Source organism: Xyrauchen texanus, chromosome 20, assembly GCF_025860055.1.
Source record: "Xyrauchen texanus isolate HMW12.3.18 chromosome 20, RBS_HiC_50CHRs, whole genome shotgun sequence".
Taxonomy (NCBI): domain Eukaryota; kingdom Metazoa; phylum Chordata; class Actinopteri; order Cypriniformes; family Catostomidae; genus Xyrauchen; species Xyrauchen texanus.
The window spans coordinates 33746186-33772594 of NC_068295.1; the positions used below are offsets into that span (position 1 = coordinate 33746186).

Below are 26409 nucleotides of genomic sequence, written 5' to 3' on the forward strand. Positions count from 1 at the left end.
TCAATGTATTCTACATAAATTCGGAGACATGCATTGGCCAAGTTTACTGGAATACCAGTGTGAAGGAATATTGCAGAACAATATTTTATTACACAGCCATTTTCTCTCCTGAATGTCTGGACTATTGACTACACCATGGACCGGCCCAGATTAGGGTGCACTCTCAAACCAGCCTCTGTCATACTTAGGCCACGGTTGATGACATGGTCTATAATTGTTGCCCGTATCTCATTTGAGATTTCTCTGTGCCTTTGCTTTCTCTGGCTCTTCCTCATCCTCTGTGCCCCCCTCAATCTCTTCCTCTCCCCCTCACCATACCACCCCACACTCTAATGCCCCTTCCTCTTGCATGAGCAGGCTCTTGCCCCTGTGGGTCTCCTGCCTGCTCCATAATCCACAGCTGTGAAATTCAGTCTTACCCTTGCAGTATACTGTAAATGTATTTGAGAACTGAGAGGTTATGAGTTTCACCTGTCAGCTAAATTGGACAGCATTTGCGTTTGGTTGCTCTAAATGGATAGACTAGCCAAAGTCTATCCATCTGACAACTATTACAACAATACCACATAACTATTATGTATCTAATATATGTGTGACAGGTTATTGTGATTGTTGGTTGTTCTATTTAGCATGTAGGGATTTACATAGTGAACATGTGTATAATTGCATTTGAGAGTAATATCATTCAATAGCAAACGAATGTAAACTATTTTGATCTGCGAGGCTTACTCAATGCATTTTGTGCCAAAGCAATTATAAATGACTATAGTCATGAGAACAAATGACCTAATGTTCATATAGTTAGTCATATAGTTTAAGAAAGTTTAATAGTCATTCGACAATTGTGCCAAAATGATTGAGAACCAATGTAAGACATGCAAAACCTGACAAACAGCACCATATGTATTCATATAAATTACCCTGTACACACTAATGTACTTCTGTCTTCATCAGTTCCCCAGTTTGTCCCTTCCACTATGTGTGTCCATAACTAAATTACCCCTCTGGGATTACAGTAATAAAGTCACATTTTATTTTATTGTAAGATATTTTATTCTCCATTATACGATATTCTAAATGGTTAAACATATAATACTTTGTTTTTGTTGTAAATTCACAAAGTTGATTTGTTAAAAACAACAAAACCTGTGTCATTTCTTAACGCATACACTCACGGATCACTTTATTAGGTACTGTACACCAGAAATACTCAAACCCGCCCACAAAAACCACTGAGGTCACATTTATTCCCCATTCTGATGGTTGATGTCAGCATTAACTGAAGGTCCTGACCTCTATCTGCATGATTTTATGCCTTGCACTGCTGCCACAAGATTGGCTGATTAGACAATCGCATGACAGTGATATACAATGAGTGTACATGTGTCTAGTTACTAGAATAGCATGAACACAGATAATGTGTTAAGATCTGTAACACATTAATGTGTTATAATTAACACATTAATTAACACTTTGTGTCATTTTTATTAACCCAATTCAAAAAATAAAAAATTATGCTACATAAAAACACACAAAAAACTCACATGTAATTTATTTAAATTATTTTTTTTTAAATTTAACACATCCTTTTTGGGAGTGTATATTTGGTAAAAACAACAAACAAATAAATTAAAAATTCATGCTGTTTGATAATATAAACTATAAAAAAAATTTAATCCATGCGAACTGAAAGATATTTTTTTTAACTTTTAGTTTTTTCAAATTTTTTAAAATGAGATTTATATTTTATTTTAATATTTTTTATCTGTATGTTTTATTGTAAATATTTTCTTTATAAATAAATAGAATATATGAATACAATAATACAAATATAACATATTTATATAATATTTATTTTTATTTGATCTATTATCCTGTTAACCTGTACCCTCTTTTGAACAAACCCAATTTGCAGTTGGCTACAGGCACATTTATGGTCATTTGCTTACAACCTTTAGTGGCATTATGGATCACTCTTATTGATAAGCTGATAAATCCAACAGATGGCTACTTTGTTTGATCGACTGTAATCATTAATCATTCATCCTTTGGCACTCATGTATTATCTCGAATCTCCACGTTTTCAGGGTGGCAACCGAGGCAACGCGCTCAATCTCATTGGCGGGCCACAACGTCCGTCACTCCCCCTCATCCGTCGGAAGTACGATCTCTTCCTACATCTCCCCACACTTCGCCAGTCCCAACCCGCCAACGATTTCGCATTATCGGCCTCTTCTTCACGCCTTTGCACGGCTCCGCTAAGCGGGTTGACAAGGAGAAGGACGGGCTCGGACGGGAGAGAGGTGGCCCAGAGATTTGCATTGGGATTTTGCTGCCGTTCCAACCGCCCAGAAAGATGGATTCTTTTCTACCAATGCTTTACAACAACCAATATCAGGAATGTGATGTTACGCTTTTTCTCGTTTGTTTTATTCACCGATCGCATGTGGGACAGTAGCTAGCCGAACACCTTCTAAATAGCCATCTTCTGTAGACAAAAGACGGCTACGAAGAATTAACCAAGAATAAACGAGGTATGTACACCCGTTTACCTTATCCCCTCTAAGGATTGTAACGCGACATGCTTTGCATATTTTAACACTTTATATTTATCGCCGCATTTATGTGCTCGGATAAAGCAGCCTGCCTGCGAGTTCTCGAGATTTTATGTAACGGAACGCGAGCGATGTCACATGGATGTTTCCCCTCTACGAATGTTACAATTAGGGTTCCCACCCGTCCCATAATATACGGGATCGTCCCGTATTTAAAGATGAAATCATGCGTCCCGTATTGAAATTTGTCCCGTATTTAAGGTGGTCATATGGCGTCACGGTGAAATCGTCCCAGATCGCTAATTTTACATTGATATAAATGGGAAATGTTGCCTATGGTTGGTAAGGGACTGACTGAAATGTCCACATGTTGTGCTAAAACTGGATTTGTTTTCTCTCCATATAAATGTTCAGTAAGATGTACAAAATTACACAGATCGAACAATGCACAGTTGAATTCAGAAGTTTACATACACTTAGGTGAAAATCATTCAAACAAATGTTTTAACCACTCCTCAGATTTAATATGAGCAAACTAGTTTTGGCAAGTTGTTTAGGACATGACAATTCATATTTCCAAAATATTTTACTGACAGATTTTTTTCTCTTTTAGTTGACTATATCACAATTTCAGTGGGTCAGAAGTTTACATACACTAAGTTATCTGTGCCTTTAAGCAGCTTGGAAAACTCAAGAAAATTATCTCAAGCCTTTAGACAATTAGCCAATTAGCTTCTGATAGGAGGTGTACTGAATTGGAAGTGTACCTGTGGGTGTATTTTAAGGCCCACCTTCAAACTCAGTGCTTCTTTGCTTGACATCATGAGAAAATCAAAAGAAATCAGCCAAGACCTCAGAAAAAAAAATTGTGGACCTCCACAAATCTGGTTCATCCTTGGAGCAATTTCCAAATGCCTGAAGGTACCACTTTCATCTGTACAAACAATAGTATGAAAGTATAAACACCATGGGACCACACAGCCATCATACCATGATACTTCTAGAGATTAACGTAGTTTGGTACGAAAAATGCAAATCAATCCCAGAACAACAGCAAAGGACCTTGTGAAGATAGCTGGAGGAAACATGTAGACAAGTATCTATATCCACAGTAAAATTAGTTCTATATCAACATAACCTGAAAGGCTGGTCAGCAAGGAAGAAGCCACTGCTCCAAAACCACCATAAAAAAGCCAGACTACAGTTTGCAAGTGCACATGGGGACAAAGATCTTACTTTTTGGAGAAATGTCCTCTGGTCTGATGAAACAAAAACAAACTGTTTGGACGTAATGCCCATTGTTATGTTTGGAGGAAAAACGGTGAGGCTTGGAAGCCGAAGAACATCGTCTCAACCATGAAGCATGGGGGTGGCAGCATCATGTTTTGAAGGTACTTTGCTGCAGGAGGGACCGGTGCACTTCACAAAATAGATGACATCATGAGGAAGGAAAATGATGTGGATATATTGAAGCAACAGCTCAACTTCAGCCAGGAAGTTAAAGCTCGGTCGCAAATGGGTCTTCCAAATGGACAATCACCCCAAGCATACCTCCAAAGTTATAAAGCAAAATAAAGGCAAAGCTACCAAATATTAACAAAGTGTATGTTCATTTCTGACCCACTGGGAATGTGATGAAAGAAATAAAAGCTGAAATAAATAATTCTCTCTACTATTATTCTGATATTTCACATTCTTAAAATAAAGTAGTGATCCTAACTGACCTAAGACAGAGAATGTTTTCTATGATGAATTGTGAAAAACTGAGTTGAAATGTATTTGGCTAAGGTGTATGTAAACTTCTGACTTCAAAATCAATGAGTCAAAGACAAGAAATAGTCTACAGGTGAAGGAAAACATTTATTAATATATGTATTAATATAAACCAACAAAATGTGTACATATATTAGATAAACTTGATAAATAATCTAAAAAATAAGAATATTATTGAAGTCATGGGTCAGGAAAGTTATAATTTCAGCAAATAAGAACGGATATATATTTTAAGTGTCCCTTATTTTACAACTTCAAAAGTGGCAACCCTAGTTACAATGTAACATTCCAACATCCTCCCCTCTCTCACACTAGCTCTCCTCTCCAGGCTGCTCAGCACACTCACTCAAGTGATGCGTAAAGTTAGCCTGCTCATCGCTTGGATTACTCTTGAAAGAGATTGCATCCACAAAACAACCATTAAAGCATCTGAACTGCAGGTACTGAGTTTAATGAACCCCGCCGAGTTCATAACAATAATATGAGCATTATTATTTTTCTAGTTATTGAATGCATCACGATAATTTACTATTATTAACTGGCAATGTATTGTGCAAATTGCAGGATCTACAAAAAGCAGTCAAATATTTCACTACCTTATCATTCTCAACAGCTGCATGTAGTTTGTAGCCAACTGATTTCACTCAGTTCCTATATTCAGTCTAGTCCAAATACTTCACATATTTACATGACAAGACTTAATATTTTATAAAGGATGTTATTCAGGGGCATAACCCCTATAGATATTGAGGGGGTGCATCCTCTCCAGTATTCACAATATTGATGAATCTATATGGGTTTGTCAATGACAATGTACTTTTGGTCCAACTGATTTAGATGTAATTCTTGTGTCATTCATTCAAATGACTTTTTGTTACATTTAAGATGTTAACAAGGTAACTAATCAGATTTTGCCGTTATATTCCCAAAAACAGCTTTGCAACAATATTTTGTGTAAACTCTGAATGTGAGATTCTACAAATCACTACTTGTTTATTTTTCTTTCTTCATTAAAAAGAGTACGCACTTCCGCCACTTAATGTTGTCCAAAAGCCAGGCCATTTATCTGGACCCCATGAGAATAGGCGTGTCAAACCAAGATATTTTCTGAGTTTAATAGTCCTTGTACATTTCTTCTCTTTAGGGTGAACCGCTAGGGTGTAGTTTGGCTACATCTTCAAAAGGTCCTTATAGATCATATATAGGTTTTTATTAAATAACTTTTCTTTTGTCTTTTTCATCAAGTAATAATTCAATTGTAATACTTCTACACAATTGTGTGATTTAAAAATTATTTTTCAGTGTGGGCACTAGATACTAGATACTGAATTTAGTGCCCTGAACATAAGTCAAAATGCAGTTAGGCTGTTGTTTGTTGGCCTATTATCTGCTCATATGTACATGTTTATTAAGGCATCCAACACTTCTGAGGGTTACTGTTCTCAATCTTCTGTGATATGTTGCTTAATTGTTTTATTGTTGTGTCTTTAACCCTCTGATGCATGGTGTCTGGTACAGTGGACATATCTTAAAAGACATTTTTAACAATTCAAGGTAGGGCTGCACAATTAATCGAAATAAAATCGAAACCGCGATATGACCTTATGCGATTATTAAACTGGGAGGGCTGCGATTTAATTAAATAAATATTCTGCTCTCTTCAAAGTTTATTTGCGCTGCAGTGTATATTAAGTTAGAGCATTGTTGGTGTTTTCAGAGCGGTTCTGTGCTCCACAACTCTCTCTCATGCTTAGAGTAACAGAAGTGCTCAGAGTTCGGTTCCGTTTGCTTATGTGCGCTAAACGCTTTATTTATACTAAACTGGCGCAGCATCTCAGTCTCCACAAGGCACAGGTATCATAATAATAACGCAGAATACAAGATGGGGAATAATTCAAACATCTTTATTAAATGCTTGCTGAGCAAACAGCATTAAAAGTAACACCTGCAGAGTCCAGAAACTTCTCTTTCTCCAGTCTCCTGTCATTTGTTTACCTCACGAGAGAGCGTGTCACCCTTATTACACTTCCGCGGAAACAAGTGAAAGCGGAACTAATTTTACCAACATCCAACAAAATGAAAAGGATCGTACATATAATAAATCTATATCAAATATTTAGTTACTATACTATAATGCATTACTAAATTAAATATAATAAAATAATGAATAAAAATAATTACATTAAATGGTGACAAACTAACCAAAATTTTCACTTTAAACTTTATTACACCAATGGGTTATCAGTTCAACTTCAGTTTGACATTAAGCCTCATTCTTTAGGGCTATCTTATATACAGTAAATAATAGTTTGTATAAGCCAACTAGTTTTTAAGGCCTAGAATAAAGAGTAACATTTATATTTTGTGTATACTGAATTATTCAATCAATCAACATTATTTTTGACAGCAAAATCTATGCAACAACTATGGTTTTACCAACAGAGAAATTCAGCTAACAGTGACATTGAGCAGAAAGTTAGCATATAACCAGTTTTGACAGAGCTGCTGATAAAAAGTTAAATGATCAGCATCGATTGATGAGATGAAAAGAAAATGTGGAGATTGTATTGGAATCCTGATTGGAGCATCCCTAATATTCAAGTTGATGGTTTCAAAAACGAATGATGATGATTAGTGGGCTGAGACGGTCTCACAAAATGGACAAAAACAGGTACACGGTGGATGGTAACATTTGGATATGAAGAAGACTTTGTTTCACCATTTATATATTTATTTGTTTGTGGTTGAACTGAAAAAAGGTCTCAGTTTGGTTCTTTTTAAGAGGGCTCAAGTGTGAAATCCCCAGCAGCCTTTTTGCAGTTGAATATGTGGAAAACATTACCATCATAATCGCAGTTCCAAACGCAATCTTTTTCAAAATAATCGCAATATGACTTTTTGTCCAAATCGTGCAGCCCTAATTCAGGGTTTGGTGTTATATCCAAACCACCATGGGTGATTATTGTAGTCCCTTATTTATAATTGTATTTTATTGATCTCTTTATATGTCATTGTGTTTTAAGACAACATAAATTTAACATGGTGAAAAGCGGTGATCCATCAATCAAATCTGTAATATTTACTATTGTCTTCTATTGTAATGGATAGACCAGTATCTCAGAAAATCCAGATTTTTTGGCGAAAATAATAAAGATTAGGAATAGGGGTGTATTGACTGATGTATTGAATTGGTGTATTGACTGCTGATTTTTATCAGCCAATTATTGACCAAATGAAAACCAAAGCCTTGTCAGTTAAAAGCGTAAAAACGTGCTATAAGAACATGCAATATCTGATTTTTATTGTATGTTAATACAGAAACAAATTGCATAAATGGATGTGTCATTTGTGAAAATGGCACTTAACTGTAGGCTATATGATGAGGGAAACCATCCAAAATGCTCTGAAACCTGCAGACTTTGACTTCATGACAGTTTGGCATGTCATGTGTTCAACAGATGAAATTATAATTTTTTTAATTGGTATCGGACAAGAAATTTCATATCAGTGCATCCCTAATTGGGAATGATGTTATTTTTGTAATGGAGTAATAAGAAACATTCAGATATTTTATTATTTTGTGATTTAATAATTCATGCATCAGAGATAAACAGTAAGTGTATTGTTTCAGAAATCTGTGTAAACATGTGTATAATCTGTAATCTACTGTATATTCAGGGTGACCGATGTCATGGAATACCTAGAAATATATATAATTTTACAAATTTTCCCAGAACTGGAAAAGTCATGGAAACTAACAAAATATTAAAAAGTCATGGACATTTCTTCCGTGACTGGGGTTTCCTCATCCTCAGCTCTAAAATTGTCTGTCATCATCTAGAAATTGCTCATTGTGATTGCAATCTCCATTCGATTATTATTATTATTATAATTTCTTATTTTTCTTTAATCCTTATGCAGTAATTATGAATGACTGGACAAGTCATGGATAAACCATGGAAATTAATTGGTGTGGGAAACCTATATATTATTTTGGGAATGCTTTATGATCTCACCTCTATTTAACATCTAATCAGAGAAGAGCCCAGCTAATGAGGACAGACAGTAGGACATGGGTAGATGAGATGAGCTCATAACACACATTCATACTAGCTCTTAAACTGGCAATTCATCCATGCACTCTGTTCATGACCTACACCACTGAATTGAAGTGCTTTTATGAAAGAGAGCTTCACAAGAGTAGTTCCACATCCCAAATTGCTGGTCTGATAATGACATGTGCTTAAGCTTTGGCCTGAACTACTCACAGTGGTTCTGGGGAGCTCTCATGCTTTTCTGCACTTTCTCATCCAAGAGAGCTGGATCAGTGCATTTTTTGAGAGAAGGCAGACTATCACCATGTAACTGTCTAATTAGCAGTCTGAGGAGAAGATCAAGGCTTTTGAGGAGAACTTTTGCACAGCATGCACTGAAGTAGAGGTTATAAAACCCTTCTTGTTGTGCCACGTCTGTGCATCATTTAATTGCAGAAAAAGGGCAAGATGTTTGTTTACTGATGACATTGACTTGACATGTTGAGTCGATATTTGAATGGCATCAGTTGTCATTTTAAAGATAGTTCACTCAAAAATGAAAATTTCGGCATTGTTTACTACCTCATGACATTGTAACCTTGCATTATATTTTTTCTAATGTGAAACACAAAAGGAGGTCTTTAGAAGAAATTCTGAGCTTTGTGGTTTTGCACTTTGTGTTGTGTTTTCAATTCAACGAAATTTATACTGCCAGCCAAGTGTCCAAAAGACAGAAAAGTATTATAACAAGTTTAAAAAGTAGCTCTTTTTTATTGTAACAGCATTGTAAAAGTGTCAACGTAGTCTTTATGATGTGTCAGAAGGTCTGACCGTCTGTTTAAGATCTACTTTTGTGTATCACAGAAGACAGAAAATAGGGGTCGTAATGACTAGAGAGGGAGTAAAGGATGACAAAATGTTCAATTTTGGGTGAATTATTCCTTTAAGGCTTTTAGGTGGTTTCTATGAAGGAATACTTGTGAAAAATGTTCTACAGAAAGTTATTTAATCTTTGTTGTCCCTTGAGCAATGTTTAGAGAGAATACCCTCTTCAGTGCATTCTTTCTTGGAAGCTAGAGCTGTTTATTTTTGTGAAAGTGATTTGCATAGTCAAGGGAAAAAATATGCCAGCTCGCATGGAAAAAACACAAGGCCGATGCATCTGATATTGTGGTAGGCTGGAAGAGCATAGCTTAAAGGAGCGTGTGAAATAAAAGAATACTTCATTTCTATCTCATATCTGGAGTATGCAAACACTTTGCTGCCTGAACCTAATGAAGCTTTTTAAGTTATGGTTGGGGGGGAAACCGGATAATTGAGATGCTTGGGTGGTTTTCTTACTGGGTACATTTGCTTCGGTCCGAATCCAAGTGTGAATTTTCCCGATGCCCTCTGCAGTATTGGACTGGTTTTAGACTCTCATTATGATTCTATCAAGCCCCTGTACATTTCCGTGCACAAATGATTTTTTTCATTGATGCCAACTGTTCCACAGTTCCATTGCAACCAAACTCGGACCACCTCCAAAAGGTAATCTCTGGTTCCGTACCAGTGGTCCGCACCCCAGTCAGAAAAACAGCTTTGATATTACCTCTTTTTCATGCAAACCATACTTTGATTCCGACTAAACTGCCAGTTTGAAAGGCCTCTTAGAAGGCTGGTGCTTGAAGTGTCGTATCATTGGATGGGTTAAATCCAAAGTCTCAATGTAAGTGATTCTTCAGTCTAATATTACTCCCTGCCCATCATCCTTCGTGACGTGTTCATTTAAGGTTTCACATAGGCTTAACATGTGCTCAGTAATATAGTTTAGATTGTCATGAAGTACACCATAATATAATAGGACACTGTTTACAATGGGGATGAGCACAGTACTGAGTACTCGGAAGTGACAGCAATGATCGATCATGAAAATGCTTGACTTGAATTATCACTGAATTCGAAATTAATTGACAAATACCTGACAACTATACACAAACGTGTCAAAGAAGGGCCTTTTTTATTTTGAGATTGATTACGGCAGTACCTTGATTGTCAGAGATGTCTCATAGCAACCAAACTGGTAAACGTTTGTTCTACAGGTGTAATCAAAATAAAGTTTAATCCACCATGTTTTGAACACCCTGTCTCTGCAAATGTTTGCTAAACGAGTTGTATTGTCATATAATGTAGAAAGTTTGACTCAATGTATATTATTTAATAAAAGTGAATATTATCATTGACTGTAAATCTCCCTTGGTGCTGAGGGAGTGGCGTTTCAGTTTTCCCAGTATGTAGTTTATAATTGGTTAAATGGGAGAAAGCATGAATCATCACAGCAACAAACTCCAACAGAGCGCAGAGTGACTCTGTCCGGGGCAAAGATGGTGCTCCAAACTCTAGAGAAGAATGCGCACACACACGGCAAATCTTTCTTTCAAACGTCTAGATGAATCACATCTGAATGTAACAGAAAAGCAGGGTCTTCAAAACTATTTTCAACTTAAGACGGCATTTTAAAAATGCAATGGTTATGTCATCTCCAGTCACGCCAACCGCAGTTTGTAGATACACTGTTCAGAAACATTGGTGCACACCTACTAAGCTTATTACGGTAACCTGAAGGAAGAACAGACATGCACATTCTGAGCATTGTTACAATGAATTGGTCAATGAGTCTTTACATAACGACTAAATATCATGCATTATATTTGTATTATGCCATTGTAACATACTACATTATAAGAGCCTATAATAATGAAATGACACTGGAACAATGACACGCAATGCAGCAGCCAAAGACGTATAACACAGCCTATATGTTTATGTGCATCAACTAGTACTAGAGTAATTACGCACGCACGCACGTGTTTGTGTGTGTGTATAGATAGATCAATAGATAGATGGATGGGTGTTTGTGTGTGTGAGAGAGAGCGAGAGAGAGAGACATGGAGCGTGTGTGATCATCTGTTGCCACACCCAAGCAGAGATGCTGTCAGCTTTCTTAAGAACAGCTTTCTCAGTGGAAAAATAGCCGTCCAAGCGGGGGTATTCCTCTCTATTTCGCGGTAGCCGGTGCGCAAGAGTCATTCCCTATAGAAACCGTAATGTCCTCTGCCATTTTAAACAGTATGTATCCAATGTGGAAACTCTGGCAAGGTAAGCACGTTGAGTTCTGTAATCAATCAGTCTGTTGTGTCTCTCAGCTGTGATGAGCCTTAATGCTAAAGTTGTTAGTTTAAAGCTGTTTAAAGCTATTTCCTAGCTTTAGTAGTGTAGTAGAAATACGAGCGATCATGGAGCACATTTCCATGTAAACAACGATTAACAGATTCACTTCACGTGAATGATGTTTTGCCACCACCTGCTGGCTAACATATGTAATGTAAAAAAAATAGAATAAAATAGTAAAAAGAGACACATAGCCTACTTTAGCTCTCAACACATATTCCCTGCTCTTACACTTTAGTTTAGATTGACGAACTCAAGTGGAGTGATACACACAGTGAAGCGTCCGAATGCTGATGGTGTCAGACCATCAGTGCTCATGGAACGTCTCTCATCCAATCAGATTCAAGGACCTGAACTACTTTTGTGTGTGTGTGTGTGTGTGTGTGTGTATATATATATATATATATATATATATATATATATATATATATATTATATCATATTAAACAAATTATATTATTATTATTTTAAACAAAATGGCCAGTCCCTAGTTTGCACACATTGGACCTTTTTTTTTTTTTTTTTTTTTTTTGTAAAATGGGACAATTTACGTAAGAATGGATTCATTAATTATTTGCACACAAATTTTGTTCTGCTCATGTTTCATTATGAGATATGTTGTCTTAAAGAATAGTTAACCCAAAAATGAAAATTCTTTCATAATTCACCCTGATGCCATCCCAGATGTGTATGAATGTATTTCTTCAGCAGAACACAATTGAAGATTTTGGAAGAAGATACAGCTCTGTCAGGTTCGTATAATGGAAGTACATGTGTGCCAGCACATTGATGGTCCAAAAGTCATATTTTGCCAGCATATTTATTTTGACTTTCTGAACTATCCAGTAAGTATTGTATGTGTCTGTTTGTAGGCAAGTTCACTGTAGTTAATTTGCTTCTTATTCAAATTCTGATAAAATGCACCTCCAGTGCCATTCTAAGTGCTTATTATAAGTGAACCGAACTATTGAGCATCTACATCTGAGATGTTGTTCGTTAGTAGTGCTTATTATAAGTGAACCGAACTATTGAGCATCTACATCTGAGATGTTGTTCGTTAGTAGTGCTTATTATAAGTGAACCGAACTATTGAGCATCTACATCTGAGATGTTGTTCGTTAGTAGTGCTTATTATAAGTGAACCGAACTATTGAGCATCTACATCTGAGATGTTGTTCGTTAGTAGTGCTCCAATATTGCACACTGCGTGAATGCTAAAAATAGGCACGAGTGTGTGTAAACAGAGCAGCGCCATTCACTGATGCACTGGAGCTGCGCGTGCATTTTATATATTTACTTATTAAAAACAGCCTTTTGTGATTCACAGAGCTATTGCACGTCTTCAAGTGGCTTCGAATAAAATGCATGAGTCATATGAACTACTTTATTTGTGTTTTTATGGTTCTTTTATGATTTGTGTTTTAGCTTGACATTAATAAACATTACTAACACACAGTATCGGATTTGGATCGGGCTCGTCGGACCGATACCCGATTCATCTAAAAGCTTCAGTATTTGAGACTATACCGATTGACAGGCAAACAGGACGCTCTAGAGGAAGTACAGCCAGGAGGGAGCGTCGCTATGGGGTTAGCTCTATTCAAGAGATAAATGATTCTGTATTAGTTGGCAGCAGTGGGCACCGCCTTAGTGCCCTCTCTCTGCGGCAGCGACTTAGGGACACCGTAGGCCTGTGCCTCCCTCTACACATGCACCATCGTACTCAGTCAGCCAAAGGTCAGGTTTCCTCCAAACGTAAGATCCACCTACCGTAATTTCCGGACTATAAGCCGCAACTTTTTTCCCACGCATTGAACCTCGCGGCTTATACAATGACGCGGCTAATATATGGATTTTTCCCGCTTTCAAATTTTATAAAAAAAAAATTTAAAAAAAAATATTCTGTGATGTGCTCAGTTTTTCGGCAGCGTGAAGCTTTCATTAGACCAATGAAATTGCCGAACGGGTTAAGGTCAAAACAACTTTTTTTGTTTACTGTTTAGATTAAATCGAGTGCTCTCAAACTTCCCATCATTCTGATTACGGTAGTAATTTTGTCACCCTCACCATGGCAAAGACATGGAGAAACGCATATGATGCTGCTTTCAAGTTGAAGGCGATTGATCTGGCTGTTGAAAAGGAAATAGATCTGCTGCACGGGAGCTTGGTCTTAATGAGTCGATGATAAGCCGTTGGAAACAGCAGCGTGAGGAATTGACTCAGTGCAAAAAGACAAAATCTGAGGCTATTCAACTCCGACACCGAAGGAGATGACTTCAGTGGTTTCAGTGCACAGGACGAGGAAGATAGTGACCAATTACTTTCTTGGTAGGCTACTGTTTACTGCAAATGTTTTATTACAAGCCGTGTGTGGCAGCGGGGGCGTGGTCAAGCGCCCGTCCGGGAGAGAAAAGCTGTAAGGGCGCTTACACCTGCGCTAAATTATGTCTAACACCGGTGTCTAATTTCAAGTGCCCTGCTTCACGTGTCCTTGGGAAAACTGTCACACGAGCACCAGTGTGACAGTTTTCAGCAGGGCACTTGACGTTCCAGGTAAGGCTTTTAATGGCCACAGCAATGTTTACAATCAATTTTATAAAGTTTCTCAATTCTTCTATGCGCCAACACTAGACTGACGTGTGTCACTCTCTCAGCTCTGTGGCTGCTGCCTTTTTAAGCCGCTCTCCCCATGCTTACTGAAATTAGACACCGGTGTTAGACATAATTTAGCTAAGGTGTAAGCGCCCTTACCGCTTTTCTCTCCCGGACAGGCGCTTGACCACGCCCCCGCTGCCACACCGTGTTTCGTTAAAGCCTATTTATTTTTGTTACAAGCCTGAGTAAAGTTCATTTGTTTCAATGTACCGGTAGGCACCTGCGGCTTATAGACAGGTGCAGCTTATTTATGTTTAAAATGATATTTTATTTAAAAATCAGTGGGTGCGGCTTATATTCAGGTGCGCTCAATAGTCCGGAAATTACGGTAATATCGGATCGGTGCATCCCTAATTCAAATGTTAACTGTTTAAAAGCGCTTCCTGCCAGCAGCTGACGCGAAGTGTGATGTAAGCGTATCGACGAGTTCACTTTAGAATTTGGAAGTGGCGCTTATTTAAAACAGAAGAACGAACGTTATGCGAGAGTTCTGCCATTTCAAACAGCATCAGAACCCTGGATGGAAGTATAGATTTAAAGTTAATAAGTTTTAATTATCTACATTTTTCTTACATAAACCTATCGATTTGCTTCAGAAGACATTATATAATCGGCTGGAGTCGCATGGATTACTTTTATGCTGCCTAAATGTGACTTTTGGACCATATAAGTGCTGGCACCTGTGTACTTCCATTAAGGAACTGACAGAGCTCTATCTTCTAAAAATATTCATTTTTGTTCTGCTGAAGAAAGACAGTCATACACCTCTGGTATGGCATCAGGGTAAGTGAATAATGAGAGAATTTTCATTTTGGGGTGAACCTTTCAATTATAGTATGTGAATAATAAAATATATGTAAAGGTGAGTCTGGTTCATAAAAGATTTTATTAAAGACAATTTTCTTTAAAAGAAGTACTACCGTATTGTAGGAATCTGAAAGTGCAGGCTGTATATTTTTTTGTTCTGGTCCCTCGTAATTCAGGGAAGGGAGGTCAAGTTTGAAGATTGTAGTAAAAGGTGCTACCACCCCTTAAGTGTGGAAACTGCGCAAGATTCCAAACTTTACTACAAATGAGCTTTGATAAAACTCTTCAATTTAAAACTAAGCATTAACATTTATACTGTGAGACATTGTGACACATAAAGGTGTGAGAGATGATCAGAATATGTGTCACCTGTAAGGATCTTTGTTTAGATTTTGCGGGATGGTCTCTGATTTCATGATTGCACTCATCGCTCACTATGTGCATTACTGCATTTATAATAAAGCACAAAAAAGTGAAAATAAAGCTTAGACAAAAATGTGCATTGTTTCTTTCAATTATACTTGCATTTTATCAAACACGTGATGTTTAGAGCAGAATTCCAGTGGAATAGCTATGTTAACTGAGTTTCTGGTGTGTTGCTCTTATCTGCATCATTGAATGTTGATAAAAGGCACACTACAGAACTTCCGTTAAGTTCATGTGCATGTATGTATGTATGCACTTTTTCACATTTTTAGACTGGACATGTTATTTCCTCAAAGCCAGACATAACTGGAAAAGTTTAAAACTCTTGTTTTAGCACAGCGGTTAATTGAGAGTTGAACAGGTAGTGCTTCACTACTGTTGGAGCACATTAGAACAGATGAGCTTTTACACTTTGAGCACTATATGGTCACATGTGTTTTCAAACACCTCTGAGTGTGGTGAAATGGATAAATCTCAAGACATTTTGGACCCCATTTACTCCTGTGTCTAGAATTGCCCTCTGTAAAGTCCACACGTGCACCTCGGCACAAGAACTGTTCAAATGGAGGGCGCATAGTGGCTGCAAAGGAGGAGCTTGAGAGCACACATCTGAATCATTAAGTCCTAAATGGGAGACACTCTACGATCTTGTGGAATTTACAGACACATAAGCAAAAGCTATGAGACCACAAGTCCCCATCAAGTGTGCCACCTGTCAAGATGCTTTGAGAGCAAAACAATATGGATACACTGCCACAGCTCATCTCTTCCAATGTAATCTACATTGCTGGAGGACAAAACTGGGGTTAATTTTAAGCTCATGAAATGGTCTGTTCAAATATTATGTTATGTTTTAATTCAAATGTATTTTCTTGGCATAAGACCAAGAATATTTTTCTCTATGGAGATGATACGTTTAGTCTCCCATTATAATGGGGAAAATTGAGCATGATCTCCCATTGGCCTCAATTTTGCATAATTTGTGCAGCACAATCACAAGATCAGCACTTTCTCTTAGTTAAAAAGGGAAAACATAAACAGCCTCACAGTGTCTGTCTATATGTCCTCTGTCTGTGCACCCCCCCTCTCCCCTATCTACTCTCCCTTCTGTCTGTGTACCCCCTCTCCCCCTATCTACACTCCCTTGTCTGTACCTCACTCTCTCTCTTGTGTGTTTAAGTGTGTATTTGTGTGAGTCTGCTGCCATGACAGTGAAAGTTCTTGGTCAGGTCCAGACTGGCTCAGTAATACAGTACATACCAGTAGATCAGTTGGGAGTAGATCCCTCAGTTCATTTATAGACATGGCCTTGTTTCGTTGTATGTCTGCCTGGCAACTCTGCACTAACTGTACCACTCCTGCACCCACTTTACATATGCATGATCTGTGTATATAACTTTATGCACACATTCTTTTAACTCAAGCTCACACACTTGACATGGTTTAGTGCTGCTTTATACTATAGGTCTAACATGCTTCACAATCTACTTCGCCCAGCTACTAGCTTATCCTATTGCTCACACTGTTAACAGTTTGAAATATCATCCTGACATATGCATTTATTTCTATGCCCAAGGAATTTAGTTTTTACAGACCTTCTCCCATCAAAATGACACAAACATAACCGCACACATTTCTGCACAGCATATACACCTTCACTGCTTTCACAAATCCAAGATTGTTAATTCTTTGCCTGTTTTCCTGACAGGTCCTGGGCTCCATTCTATGGAGAACGTTGGCAAGATGTGGGGTAACCTCAGGAATAGATGCCAAGCCCTCTTCCACAACGATGGCTCAGATTCAAATCTGTGTAACCAGGATATAGATTATGTCCAGGATATAGACCATTTCCAGTGTGTGGTGGACTTGGGCAGAGGAGCACATGCAGGTGAACCCTATGAAACTAGGTCTTCAATCCCTTCACGGACCTTGTCACCACTCCCAGTGGTGACTGGAGGACGCAGAGGACATAACTGTGTGGCAGATATTCCTGAAATAGTAGAAATCACCGTTGACAAAGAGATTGAGGATGTCCGGAGGGGCCCTCTAGTGCGTAGAGACTCCTATTCCCGTCACGCTCCCTGGGGAGGTAAAAAGAAGCATTCATGCTCAACTAAAACACAGAGTTCACTTGAGGCCGACAGGCAAACAGGACGCTCTAGAGGAAGTACAGCCAGGAGGGAGCGTCGCTATGGGGTTAGCTCTATTCAAGAGATAAATGATTCTGTATTAGTTGGCAGCAGTGGGCGCCGCCTTAGTGCCCTCTCTCTGCGGCAGCGACTTAGGGACACCGTAGGCCTGTGCCTCCCTCTGCACATGCACCATCGTACTCAGTCAGCCAAAGGTCAGGTTTCCTCCAAACGTAAGATCCACCTAACCGAACTGATGCTAGAGACATGCCCTTTCCCTCCTGGTTCTGATCTGGCCAACAAGTGGCACCTTATTAAGCAGCATACGGCGCCAGTCAGCCCTCATTCCTCAACTGCTCTTTTGGATGCATTTGATTCAGTGCATACATCCCCTGAGGATGAAGAGGAGAGACTTCGTGAACGGCGCAGGATTAGTATAGAGGAAGGAGTTGACCCTCCTCCAAATGCACAAATCCATACACTGGAGGCAACTTCACAGAGCTCTTCCCTCTACAAAATGGGACCAAAGATGGCTCCTGGTGTCGGGGATGGACTTGGGGAGGGCAGGAGCCTGGGAACAGTCTCCTCTATTTCTGGGGGGTTGTCCGGGATAGCCACACAGGTTGTGGCGAGTATGACAGTGTTAACCCACCCTGTTGACTGTGATTCTGAGGAGGACTCAACAACTCTCTGCTTGCAGACAAGGAGACCCAAGCAGAGGCATGCCTCTGGGGATGCTCACTGCTCCAGACAGCTGGGGCCTTGGAAGGTCCACACACAGATCGACTATATCCATTGTTTGGTGCCTGACTTACAGGCCATAACTGCACTTCCCTGTTATTGGGGAGTGATGGACCGGTACAAGGCAGAAGCACTGCTGGATGGACGGCCTGAAGGCACCTTCCTGCTGCGCGACTCAGCACAGGAGGACTACTTATTCTCTGTAAGTTTTCGGCGCTATAACCGCTCACTGCATGCACGCATCGAACAATGGAATCACAACTTTAGCTTTGATGCACATGACCCCTGTGTCTTCCACTCTTCCACGGTAACAGGTCTACTAGAGCACTATAAAGACCCTAGTGCCTGTATGTTTTTTGAGCCTTTGCTCACCGCTCCTTTACACCGGACCTTCCCTTTCAGTCTTCAGCACCTGGCGCGAGCCGCCATTTGCCGACACACCAGCTACGATGGCATTGGTGCCCTTCCACTGCCTCCAACCATGCAGAACTTCCTTAAGGAATATCACTACAAACAGAAAGTGCGTGTACGCTGGCTGGAGAGAGAGCCACCGCTCAAGGTCAAATGAGGTCTGGCTCTGTGCCTGAGGGAGGCAGGAGTGTGGGCAAAAGCCATGATGCCAAAGGAGTGTGTGGCTGATATTATCCATCATATAGCTGACTTTAGACGTATCCGGTGGAGGATGTTATAAACTAAAAACATTTTTTAGTTAATACAACATATGGAATTTATAAGTATGATTCAAAGCAGTACATGCTGTTGGGCTAGCTTATGTGCTGAAGTGTTCAGCATGCTGGGAATGAGAAGGTTTCTTTCTCATTGTTCTTTTTCTCTGGATCATTTGTTTGCCCGCATGCCCCCAGCATTATATTTTGTAGAGTATTACACTATTTTGAGCAGTATACAAGAGTTGTCACATTGTTTTGTTGGCAAATGGATGACTTATATGCTTAGTCCAGTGTTAAAATATATACACGTAATTTTTGGAACTCCTCACACCTGAATATCTGCTATGTTCTAAAACCTAGCAAAGATATTTGCTAAGTCACAGATAATTAATCAGCAATATCTTTAAGAAACTTTACAGCCATCTCCTGGGAATGTCAAGAGGCAGCACTTGTTAAGCTCTGTGTACATGTACATGGTCACCGTTAGACACGCAACTTCCAGTACTAAGCATGTTTTATTTTATAAATGGGAGCAGACAATGAAAGGCATGAGTTAATTGCATAAGGAGGTGGGAGCTGCTGTACACAAAATGCTACCATTTTCTTTATCAGTGGTCACCGAGAGAAGGCACACAGGCATAGTGCACCATGTGCCATATGATAGAGAGGGTATTATTTAAAACCAGACTCTTATGTAGTGTCATATCCCAGCATTAACCTAGTTTTAAACAATCTATTTTACTATTTTCTATTTTTATCAGTGAAAGTCTAAAATAACATATGGCACTTTAATTGTTGTTGATGTACCGCACAAAGACCTATAGACTCAAGTACATGCATATAAATGGATTATATTGTTTGTCTGTGTGTCTTTTTATGGACCTTATTCACTGGATGTAAGTTTTACCCCCAAATTCTCCCATTTTCTCAGCATAAGTCACCCAAAGTTGATGTAATTGTCAAGTATCTTTTACCTAGCCTGTGCAAATGTTATGTGCTCTAGGCTTTAAGCAAACATGTTTATATATGCAATCACCAAAGGAGAGAGAAATTCACCCATACAAAACTTGTATAGATATCTCTAATTAAGATTTTCACTTTATATATAGTTGGAACACAGATAGATGCCATCACTGTGTATATGTTTATTGGATTGGTGTCTAGCTCAAGTTTGGTTGGTTCCACTTGATAATGTTGCACTTTTATTCAGTTTGAAGCATGCTGCTATGCTTCCCTCATCATAATAGTGTGCACTAGTGTTTGAGATTCCCTAAACACTGTAAAAAGTTTTAAAACTCTATACTTTTAAAAATGTTTTGCAGTTGAATTACAAAACATTTTGATTAAGGCCAACAAAATCATGCTTGTATGTTTAATATAAGTTAAAGCTGAAGTATTGCATGAGTTTGGGGCAGGATGATCTGTTTTTCTGACCAATGGAGGATGATGAGTGTCCACAAAACCTGTTTGAAAACCATTATTTTTGCATTTCTGTTTGGCACCACTAGTGGCACAGAAATTGCACTTTTCCACTTTGATATCAGATATTTGGCATTATAATGGTAGGCTCTTAAAGTCCAGTCAGATGTCAGCCCATGCATAGTAGTTTCATACTAGTTATAAAAGAGTGACAATTTGCAGTATTTGGATGTTTGATAATCAGGGACAAAGGTGTGTATCTAAGTTGTTATTGTGCAAGAGAGATTTTCCACCATGCCTTTTGATTATTTATATTGAGCACAATGACTAATTATAGTGTCCATTTTTGTGGCAGAGTAGCACTCATTTTAAAGCCATTTATTTCAACTGCAATTAAATACTGTTTCAGAATAAGCCTTGGTTTTTGCTGAAAGGAAGTCATTTTGTTAATTTTAGGCTTTTTTCCACATGAATGACCTTCCTGAATACTCAAAACAACCAAATTTCTTCCACCCTGTACACTGTATGCTCTGTATACAGGCTCATATTATGTCAACTGTGCACTGGTACACATCAGAAGATGTCAGTGGCTTTCTAGACCTTAGGTAAACTAGACTTTTAATTGTTTACAGACAGAACATGTCACCAGATCCCTTGGTCACACTTAAAGCTAGCAGTTTCAAAGCCTCTCCTGAGCCATATATATATATATATACCCACACACACACATTAACACATCACAGTTTTAAAATTAAATGTGTCTCAGTTTTTTAATTACATTTGACAAATGTTATGCATAGTCTCATTTTTGTCTGAGTAACAAAATAGTAGTACTGTTTTCTTTTTAAGGACATGGTAATGCCATGGATTTTTCGATATGTACAGTAACCTGGTAATTCCATGATATTTCTTTGAAGAACTTTGGGATTCCATGTACTATAGTACCTAGTACATGTTTATTATTCAGTACCATCGTATAATAAAGAACCATATCAATTTGTTCTGTAGCCATCACTGTAACAATGTACCACCACAGTATTTTTATGTAAGGAAACACACATATAATGACTCCAAGGACATTTTTCCTCTTAGCAAAATATTAAAACAAGGCTAAATGAGACTAGTGGCAAATAATAGTAAAATTCTGAAGACATTCAAGAGGCTCTGCTCAACTTCAGGAATGTATTCTGATGATGTACACAGTATTTTCAAGGGTGTTGGTTTGAGGTCTGTTAAACGCTTAGTGGCAGCCTATTCCTCATAAAATCCCTTCTTTACACAGTTTTTTTAAAACACTGTACTCTTACAGCCATTTGAGACTCTTTATGCCAATACACAGTGAGCGAGTCTCTCCTGCCCTGCCGTACAGGCACTAATCACAGGCTAAAATTAATGCTAACCTCTAAATTTACCACCTGTTAAAAGGACTTTTTTTGCTCTATTTTTCCTCTTCCTCCCCAAAATGACCACATCGTCAGGATCAGCCCCTTTCTCAGATATGTAACGGTGAATGCAGAAAGCTTTTTCTTTGCTAGTCCGGATTATATACTTAAGCATTAGCATAAGGTTAACACAAAAAGTGCTCTATTGAATACTGTAAGGAATGGTCTGTTATTTGGTTAATAATTGATATCAGTGGTTCTCAACTGGTTGTGCTTCTGGACCTAGATTTTACCCTGGACATTAATTGGCAATCAAACACATTACTAAAATTGTTTATCGTAGGAAAGTAACAAAAGTGTCCTTGAAATCAATAATTGAACTGTAATTTTAGCATGTACTGTATAGTCCCAACAATGTGCAACACTATTAACTTGACATTAACCAAATGGACAATATTGTAAATGCATGAACAACAGCAGAGGTTTGATTTACCAGAATAACGCATTGAACATGAGACAAATATTAGCCATGTTTTTTTTATTGGACACACATATTGCTAAAAATAAAAACAAAAAACAATAGTTCTAATGGTTTCCACTTTAAATACTATGACGAGTATAGTTTGTTTGGGGCCATATTCCATTAGGATATAATGGTTTGTGTTGGTTGCAATTACAGATATGTATTTGTCCCTAATGGTATCCACTAAACTTAACATGCGACCAATATTACCCATAGAGACACACCAAAACAGCACAGTTCCCATTAAAACCATTACAATGTCTATTAGACATAGATAAGCCTATTTATTTTGCTATGCTTAATATACATGTTATATGGGTAGCTAGTTGCATTATTTATTATTTGGATTTAGAATTGTTTCTCTCCACACCCTATCAAAACAGACTTGGAATCAATTTGTGGGTCTTGACCCACCAGTGGAGAACCACTGGCTTTGAAAATGACCAATATGTGAAGAATGTGTGACACCAATTTAATCCAACACAGTGATCTCCAGTAACTCAGGCATGGTTTATTGCATTTCATTTAGGGGGGAATTAAGAGCAGCAGCAGCAGTCAGCTGCAGAAGGCAACAAAGATTACAGTGAGGAGTCTTCTTTTGAGACTTCTATGAGCGGTGTTGAGTGATAATGGCTTGGTGTGCTATTTCCATGTTTTCAATGGTTAACAAGTTGATAAATGAAACAGCTTCTCTAAATGGAGTCTGGTGCTCCCCTTTCCCCATGGGAATTTTTTTTATGTCAGCCATTGTAGCACATACTGACTAAATGACCATGTCAATTAGACCTTGCTTGTAACATAGCTGGTGAAATATTGCTTGATACATGCACACATACTCAAATGTAACCATAATTGTTAAATGTTGGTTTTCTTGCCATATGATTATAAACCGTCTAGAATTTGATTTCCTGGTTTAAAGCAATGTGTTAGTTAGAGTGAATTATATAATGCACTATATACTACAGACTGGCAAGGGCAGCAGTTGATCTTGAACTTTCATATCCTTCTGTTTAGAGCATAACACTTTAGATTTTCCTTAAGGGCCAGTGTTTAAGCTTTGGGGCCCCATTTATAAAAATATGAACGCACAATAATTATATAGAAATTATTTCGTATAACTGTTCGTATGAACATTTCATAAAACGCCAATATTCTGCCCATATTCTCAATTCAACTTCGACTAAGTTCAAAATATCAAAATATGGAAACACTTTACAATAAGGTTGTATTTGTTAATATATATATATATATATATATATATATATATATATATATATATATATATATATATATATATACATACATATATACATATATATTATAGCAGTTATTAATTTAGGTTAATGTTAAATTAAGCCAATGAAAATACAATTGTTAGTTCATAATGCATTTACAGAAATTAACATATAAAAATTTGAATTTTAAAAATGTATTAGTTTATGTTGAAGTTAACATTTAACCAAGAAGTTTAAAAAGTGCAGTAAACGTATTGTTCATGTTAACTAATGTTAACAAATGCAACCTTATTGTAAAGTGTTGGCCAAAATATTATTGTGCATGCAAATGTGATCACTCATTTATTCATTCATTCATTCACACAAACAAACATGCACTGGCATACCAAACAAAAAAGACGATTTCATGTTTGTTTCTTTCCTTATAAATAATTTGTTCATCAATTGTAACGTAATTTAAAAACCATTGAATTTATTATCAAATCTAATTTTATAAATCAGGCCCCTGATTATTTTGACTTTGGTTCTCAGTATCAAAAAGTGTTGTTTAATAGTTTTATGCAAGCAGAGTAGCATTTAGCAAGATGTTATTTTTTACATACAGTAAGTCATACAGTATCTCTAATACACAATGAGTGTGATGTAACCATGGTCACAATCCTATGTCACTTTAATGCTATACGTGCACACTTGTAGCAGTGTGTACAGTATGTGGGTGCTGTGTTGATAGGGCTTGACGATAATGGGGGCTAATGACTGTCATTCTGCCTCCTCAACGCCTTATACATTCTGACCAATCACAACAGCCTTCTCAGCTACCACAGACTAACACATCTCTAATCAAACACGTATCACCAAATATTGTTGTCTGTTCTCATTTTATTAACTAATGTCCAGATGAAAGAGTTGTATTTAGGAAACAATGATGTTCACATTTTATTTCTTGTGTTTGTTGTCTTTTCTCTCCACCTCTGAATATTTTCTTTGACTTTCTTTTATTCTTTGCATAACCTGTTCATTGTTACAGCCAATGCATTTGTAGTTGTCACTCTTGGTGCTTTGTGAATGCTTCATTGTCTTAATATTATTAATAAAAGTATTGAGTGTATTTCATGCAGTAAATCTGTTCACAGATTGGGTTCTTTCATCTGCTTTTGAAAAAAAAATAAACAAATTATGAAAATAATTATTAATCAGATAGATAATTGAAAGCCGTCATCCTCCAACTGCTTTTTGATCTAATAAATAGTTCAAAATAGCCATGTATGTTTCCTGTCCAACAATAGGGAGGGACAATGTTTCGCAATCCAATCTGTCACATTGTGGAAGGAAATTGGGTTAAAAATGCAGTTTCATGTTGACTTTATTGACAATATATATATATATATATATATATATATATATATATATATATATATATATATATTTTAAATATGCTTTAGAAATTGTTTTGCAATAAATTCCGTTGTTCTTTTTATGTGGTAATCATTTTGATATTCCATCAAAACAGAAAGTATAGTTACATCACTTGCATATGAGCTGAGATTTGTCCTGGAGGTTGGCAGTATTATTTGTTCTTTTGAAATGAAATATAAATAGCATGCAGGTTATCAGTTACACATTATCCACCCACACCTCATGAATAATTGAACTCATCCTTTGGACATGGGGGACTGAGCGGAAGAAAAGGAGCCATTTAGGTTTACTTTATTAAAAATTACATTATTCATCACTCAAGCGCTGCTGGACAATCAATGAAACCTAATCTTTGAAAACAACACTCTCTCAATTTTTGCTCTATGTAGCAAGCTGTGTGTACAGATCGAATTTTATCCAGCCTCGAACCAGAACCAGTTTCTTCAAATTTTTGTCCTTTTTGATGAAAGTAAGCTGGTCAGTGGGTGAATAAATCTTTAATTTAGATTACAGAGACGTTTCCAACCTTCTCAAGCCTTCCATAGCCAGCATACCTCTTCACCAGGGTAAGAAATTAACACACAACCGCCCCAACACCTATTGATTAAAAAGTATAGAAATCAATACTAAAATATTGATTTCAGAGAAATGGCTCATACAAAAAGCTACGACTTTTACAACAACCGGGTCATAAAGGCTTCCCTTGTCTCTTCCACACCCTGATATTTTTTTTTTCTTTTGTGTTACCCAAAAGTTTTTTCCTTTTAAAATCATGATTAGATTTAGGGTTTTGGATAAGGGGTTCGATAGTGTTAGGTTTAGGTCAGGGTTTAAATTTAAGAAAAATCGTAAGAATGCTCGTTAGAAGTTAAACTTAGTAAAAATAAAAATTGGTCTATATATAAATAACCACATTGTAGTGCAGATATTTGGATGATTCAGTCAGTGAATTAAATACTTCCTCTTATATATTTATCTCTTTATCTGGAACTTGACAATAGCAAAAAAAATAAAATAAAAATCAAAACTTCCGATCTACCAAATATATGCAAAAAAGACAATAATACCTAAAAGAAAATTAACACAAATTTGCACTTCTTGCAAAAAAAATTATACATTTTGTTACCTAATTAATGCAAAACACATCTTTTGGCTTTCATTCTTTTACATGTTTCATTTGAGGTGGCAAAACAGATTGCTTGTATTATGAGTGATTATTGTCATGAGACATTTTGCAGATTATATTTCTATGCTCTGTGTTGGCATTTGTGAACCCACACCACAGATGTCGCACCTGGTTTAATAACAAGCTTCTCTTAATTTTCTTGACTTCTTTGGGAGTTGTCCTGTTCTGTGGAGATGCTTTTCTCTAAGGGTTTTTCCTGTGTTCAAAATGATTAAGTAGTGTGAGTGATCCTGGACTGTGCTCTCCTTTA

At 37.4% G+C, this 26409-nt stretch overlaps 1 protein-coding gene across 1 annotated transcript; it reads left to right on the forward strand.

Moving 5' to 3' along the window:
- Positions 1-2211: 2211 nt before the first annotated feature.
- LOC127660685 (suppressor of cytokine signaling 5-like) lies at positions 2212-23532 on the forward strand. The gene is made up of 2 exons (XM_052151051.1): positions 2212-2534; positions 17169-23532. Exon 2 carries the CDS (start codon positions 17186-17188, stop codon positions 18896-18898), a length of 1713 nt encoding a protein of 570 aa, XP_052007011.1. The 5' UTR covers positions 2212-2534; positions 17169-17185; the 3' UTR covers positions 18899-23532.
- Positions 23533-26409: the final 2877 nt, after the last annotated feature.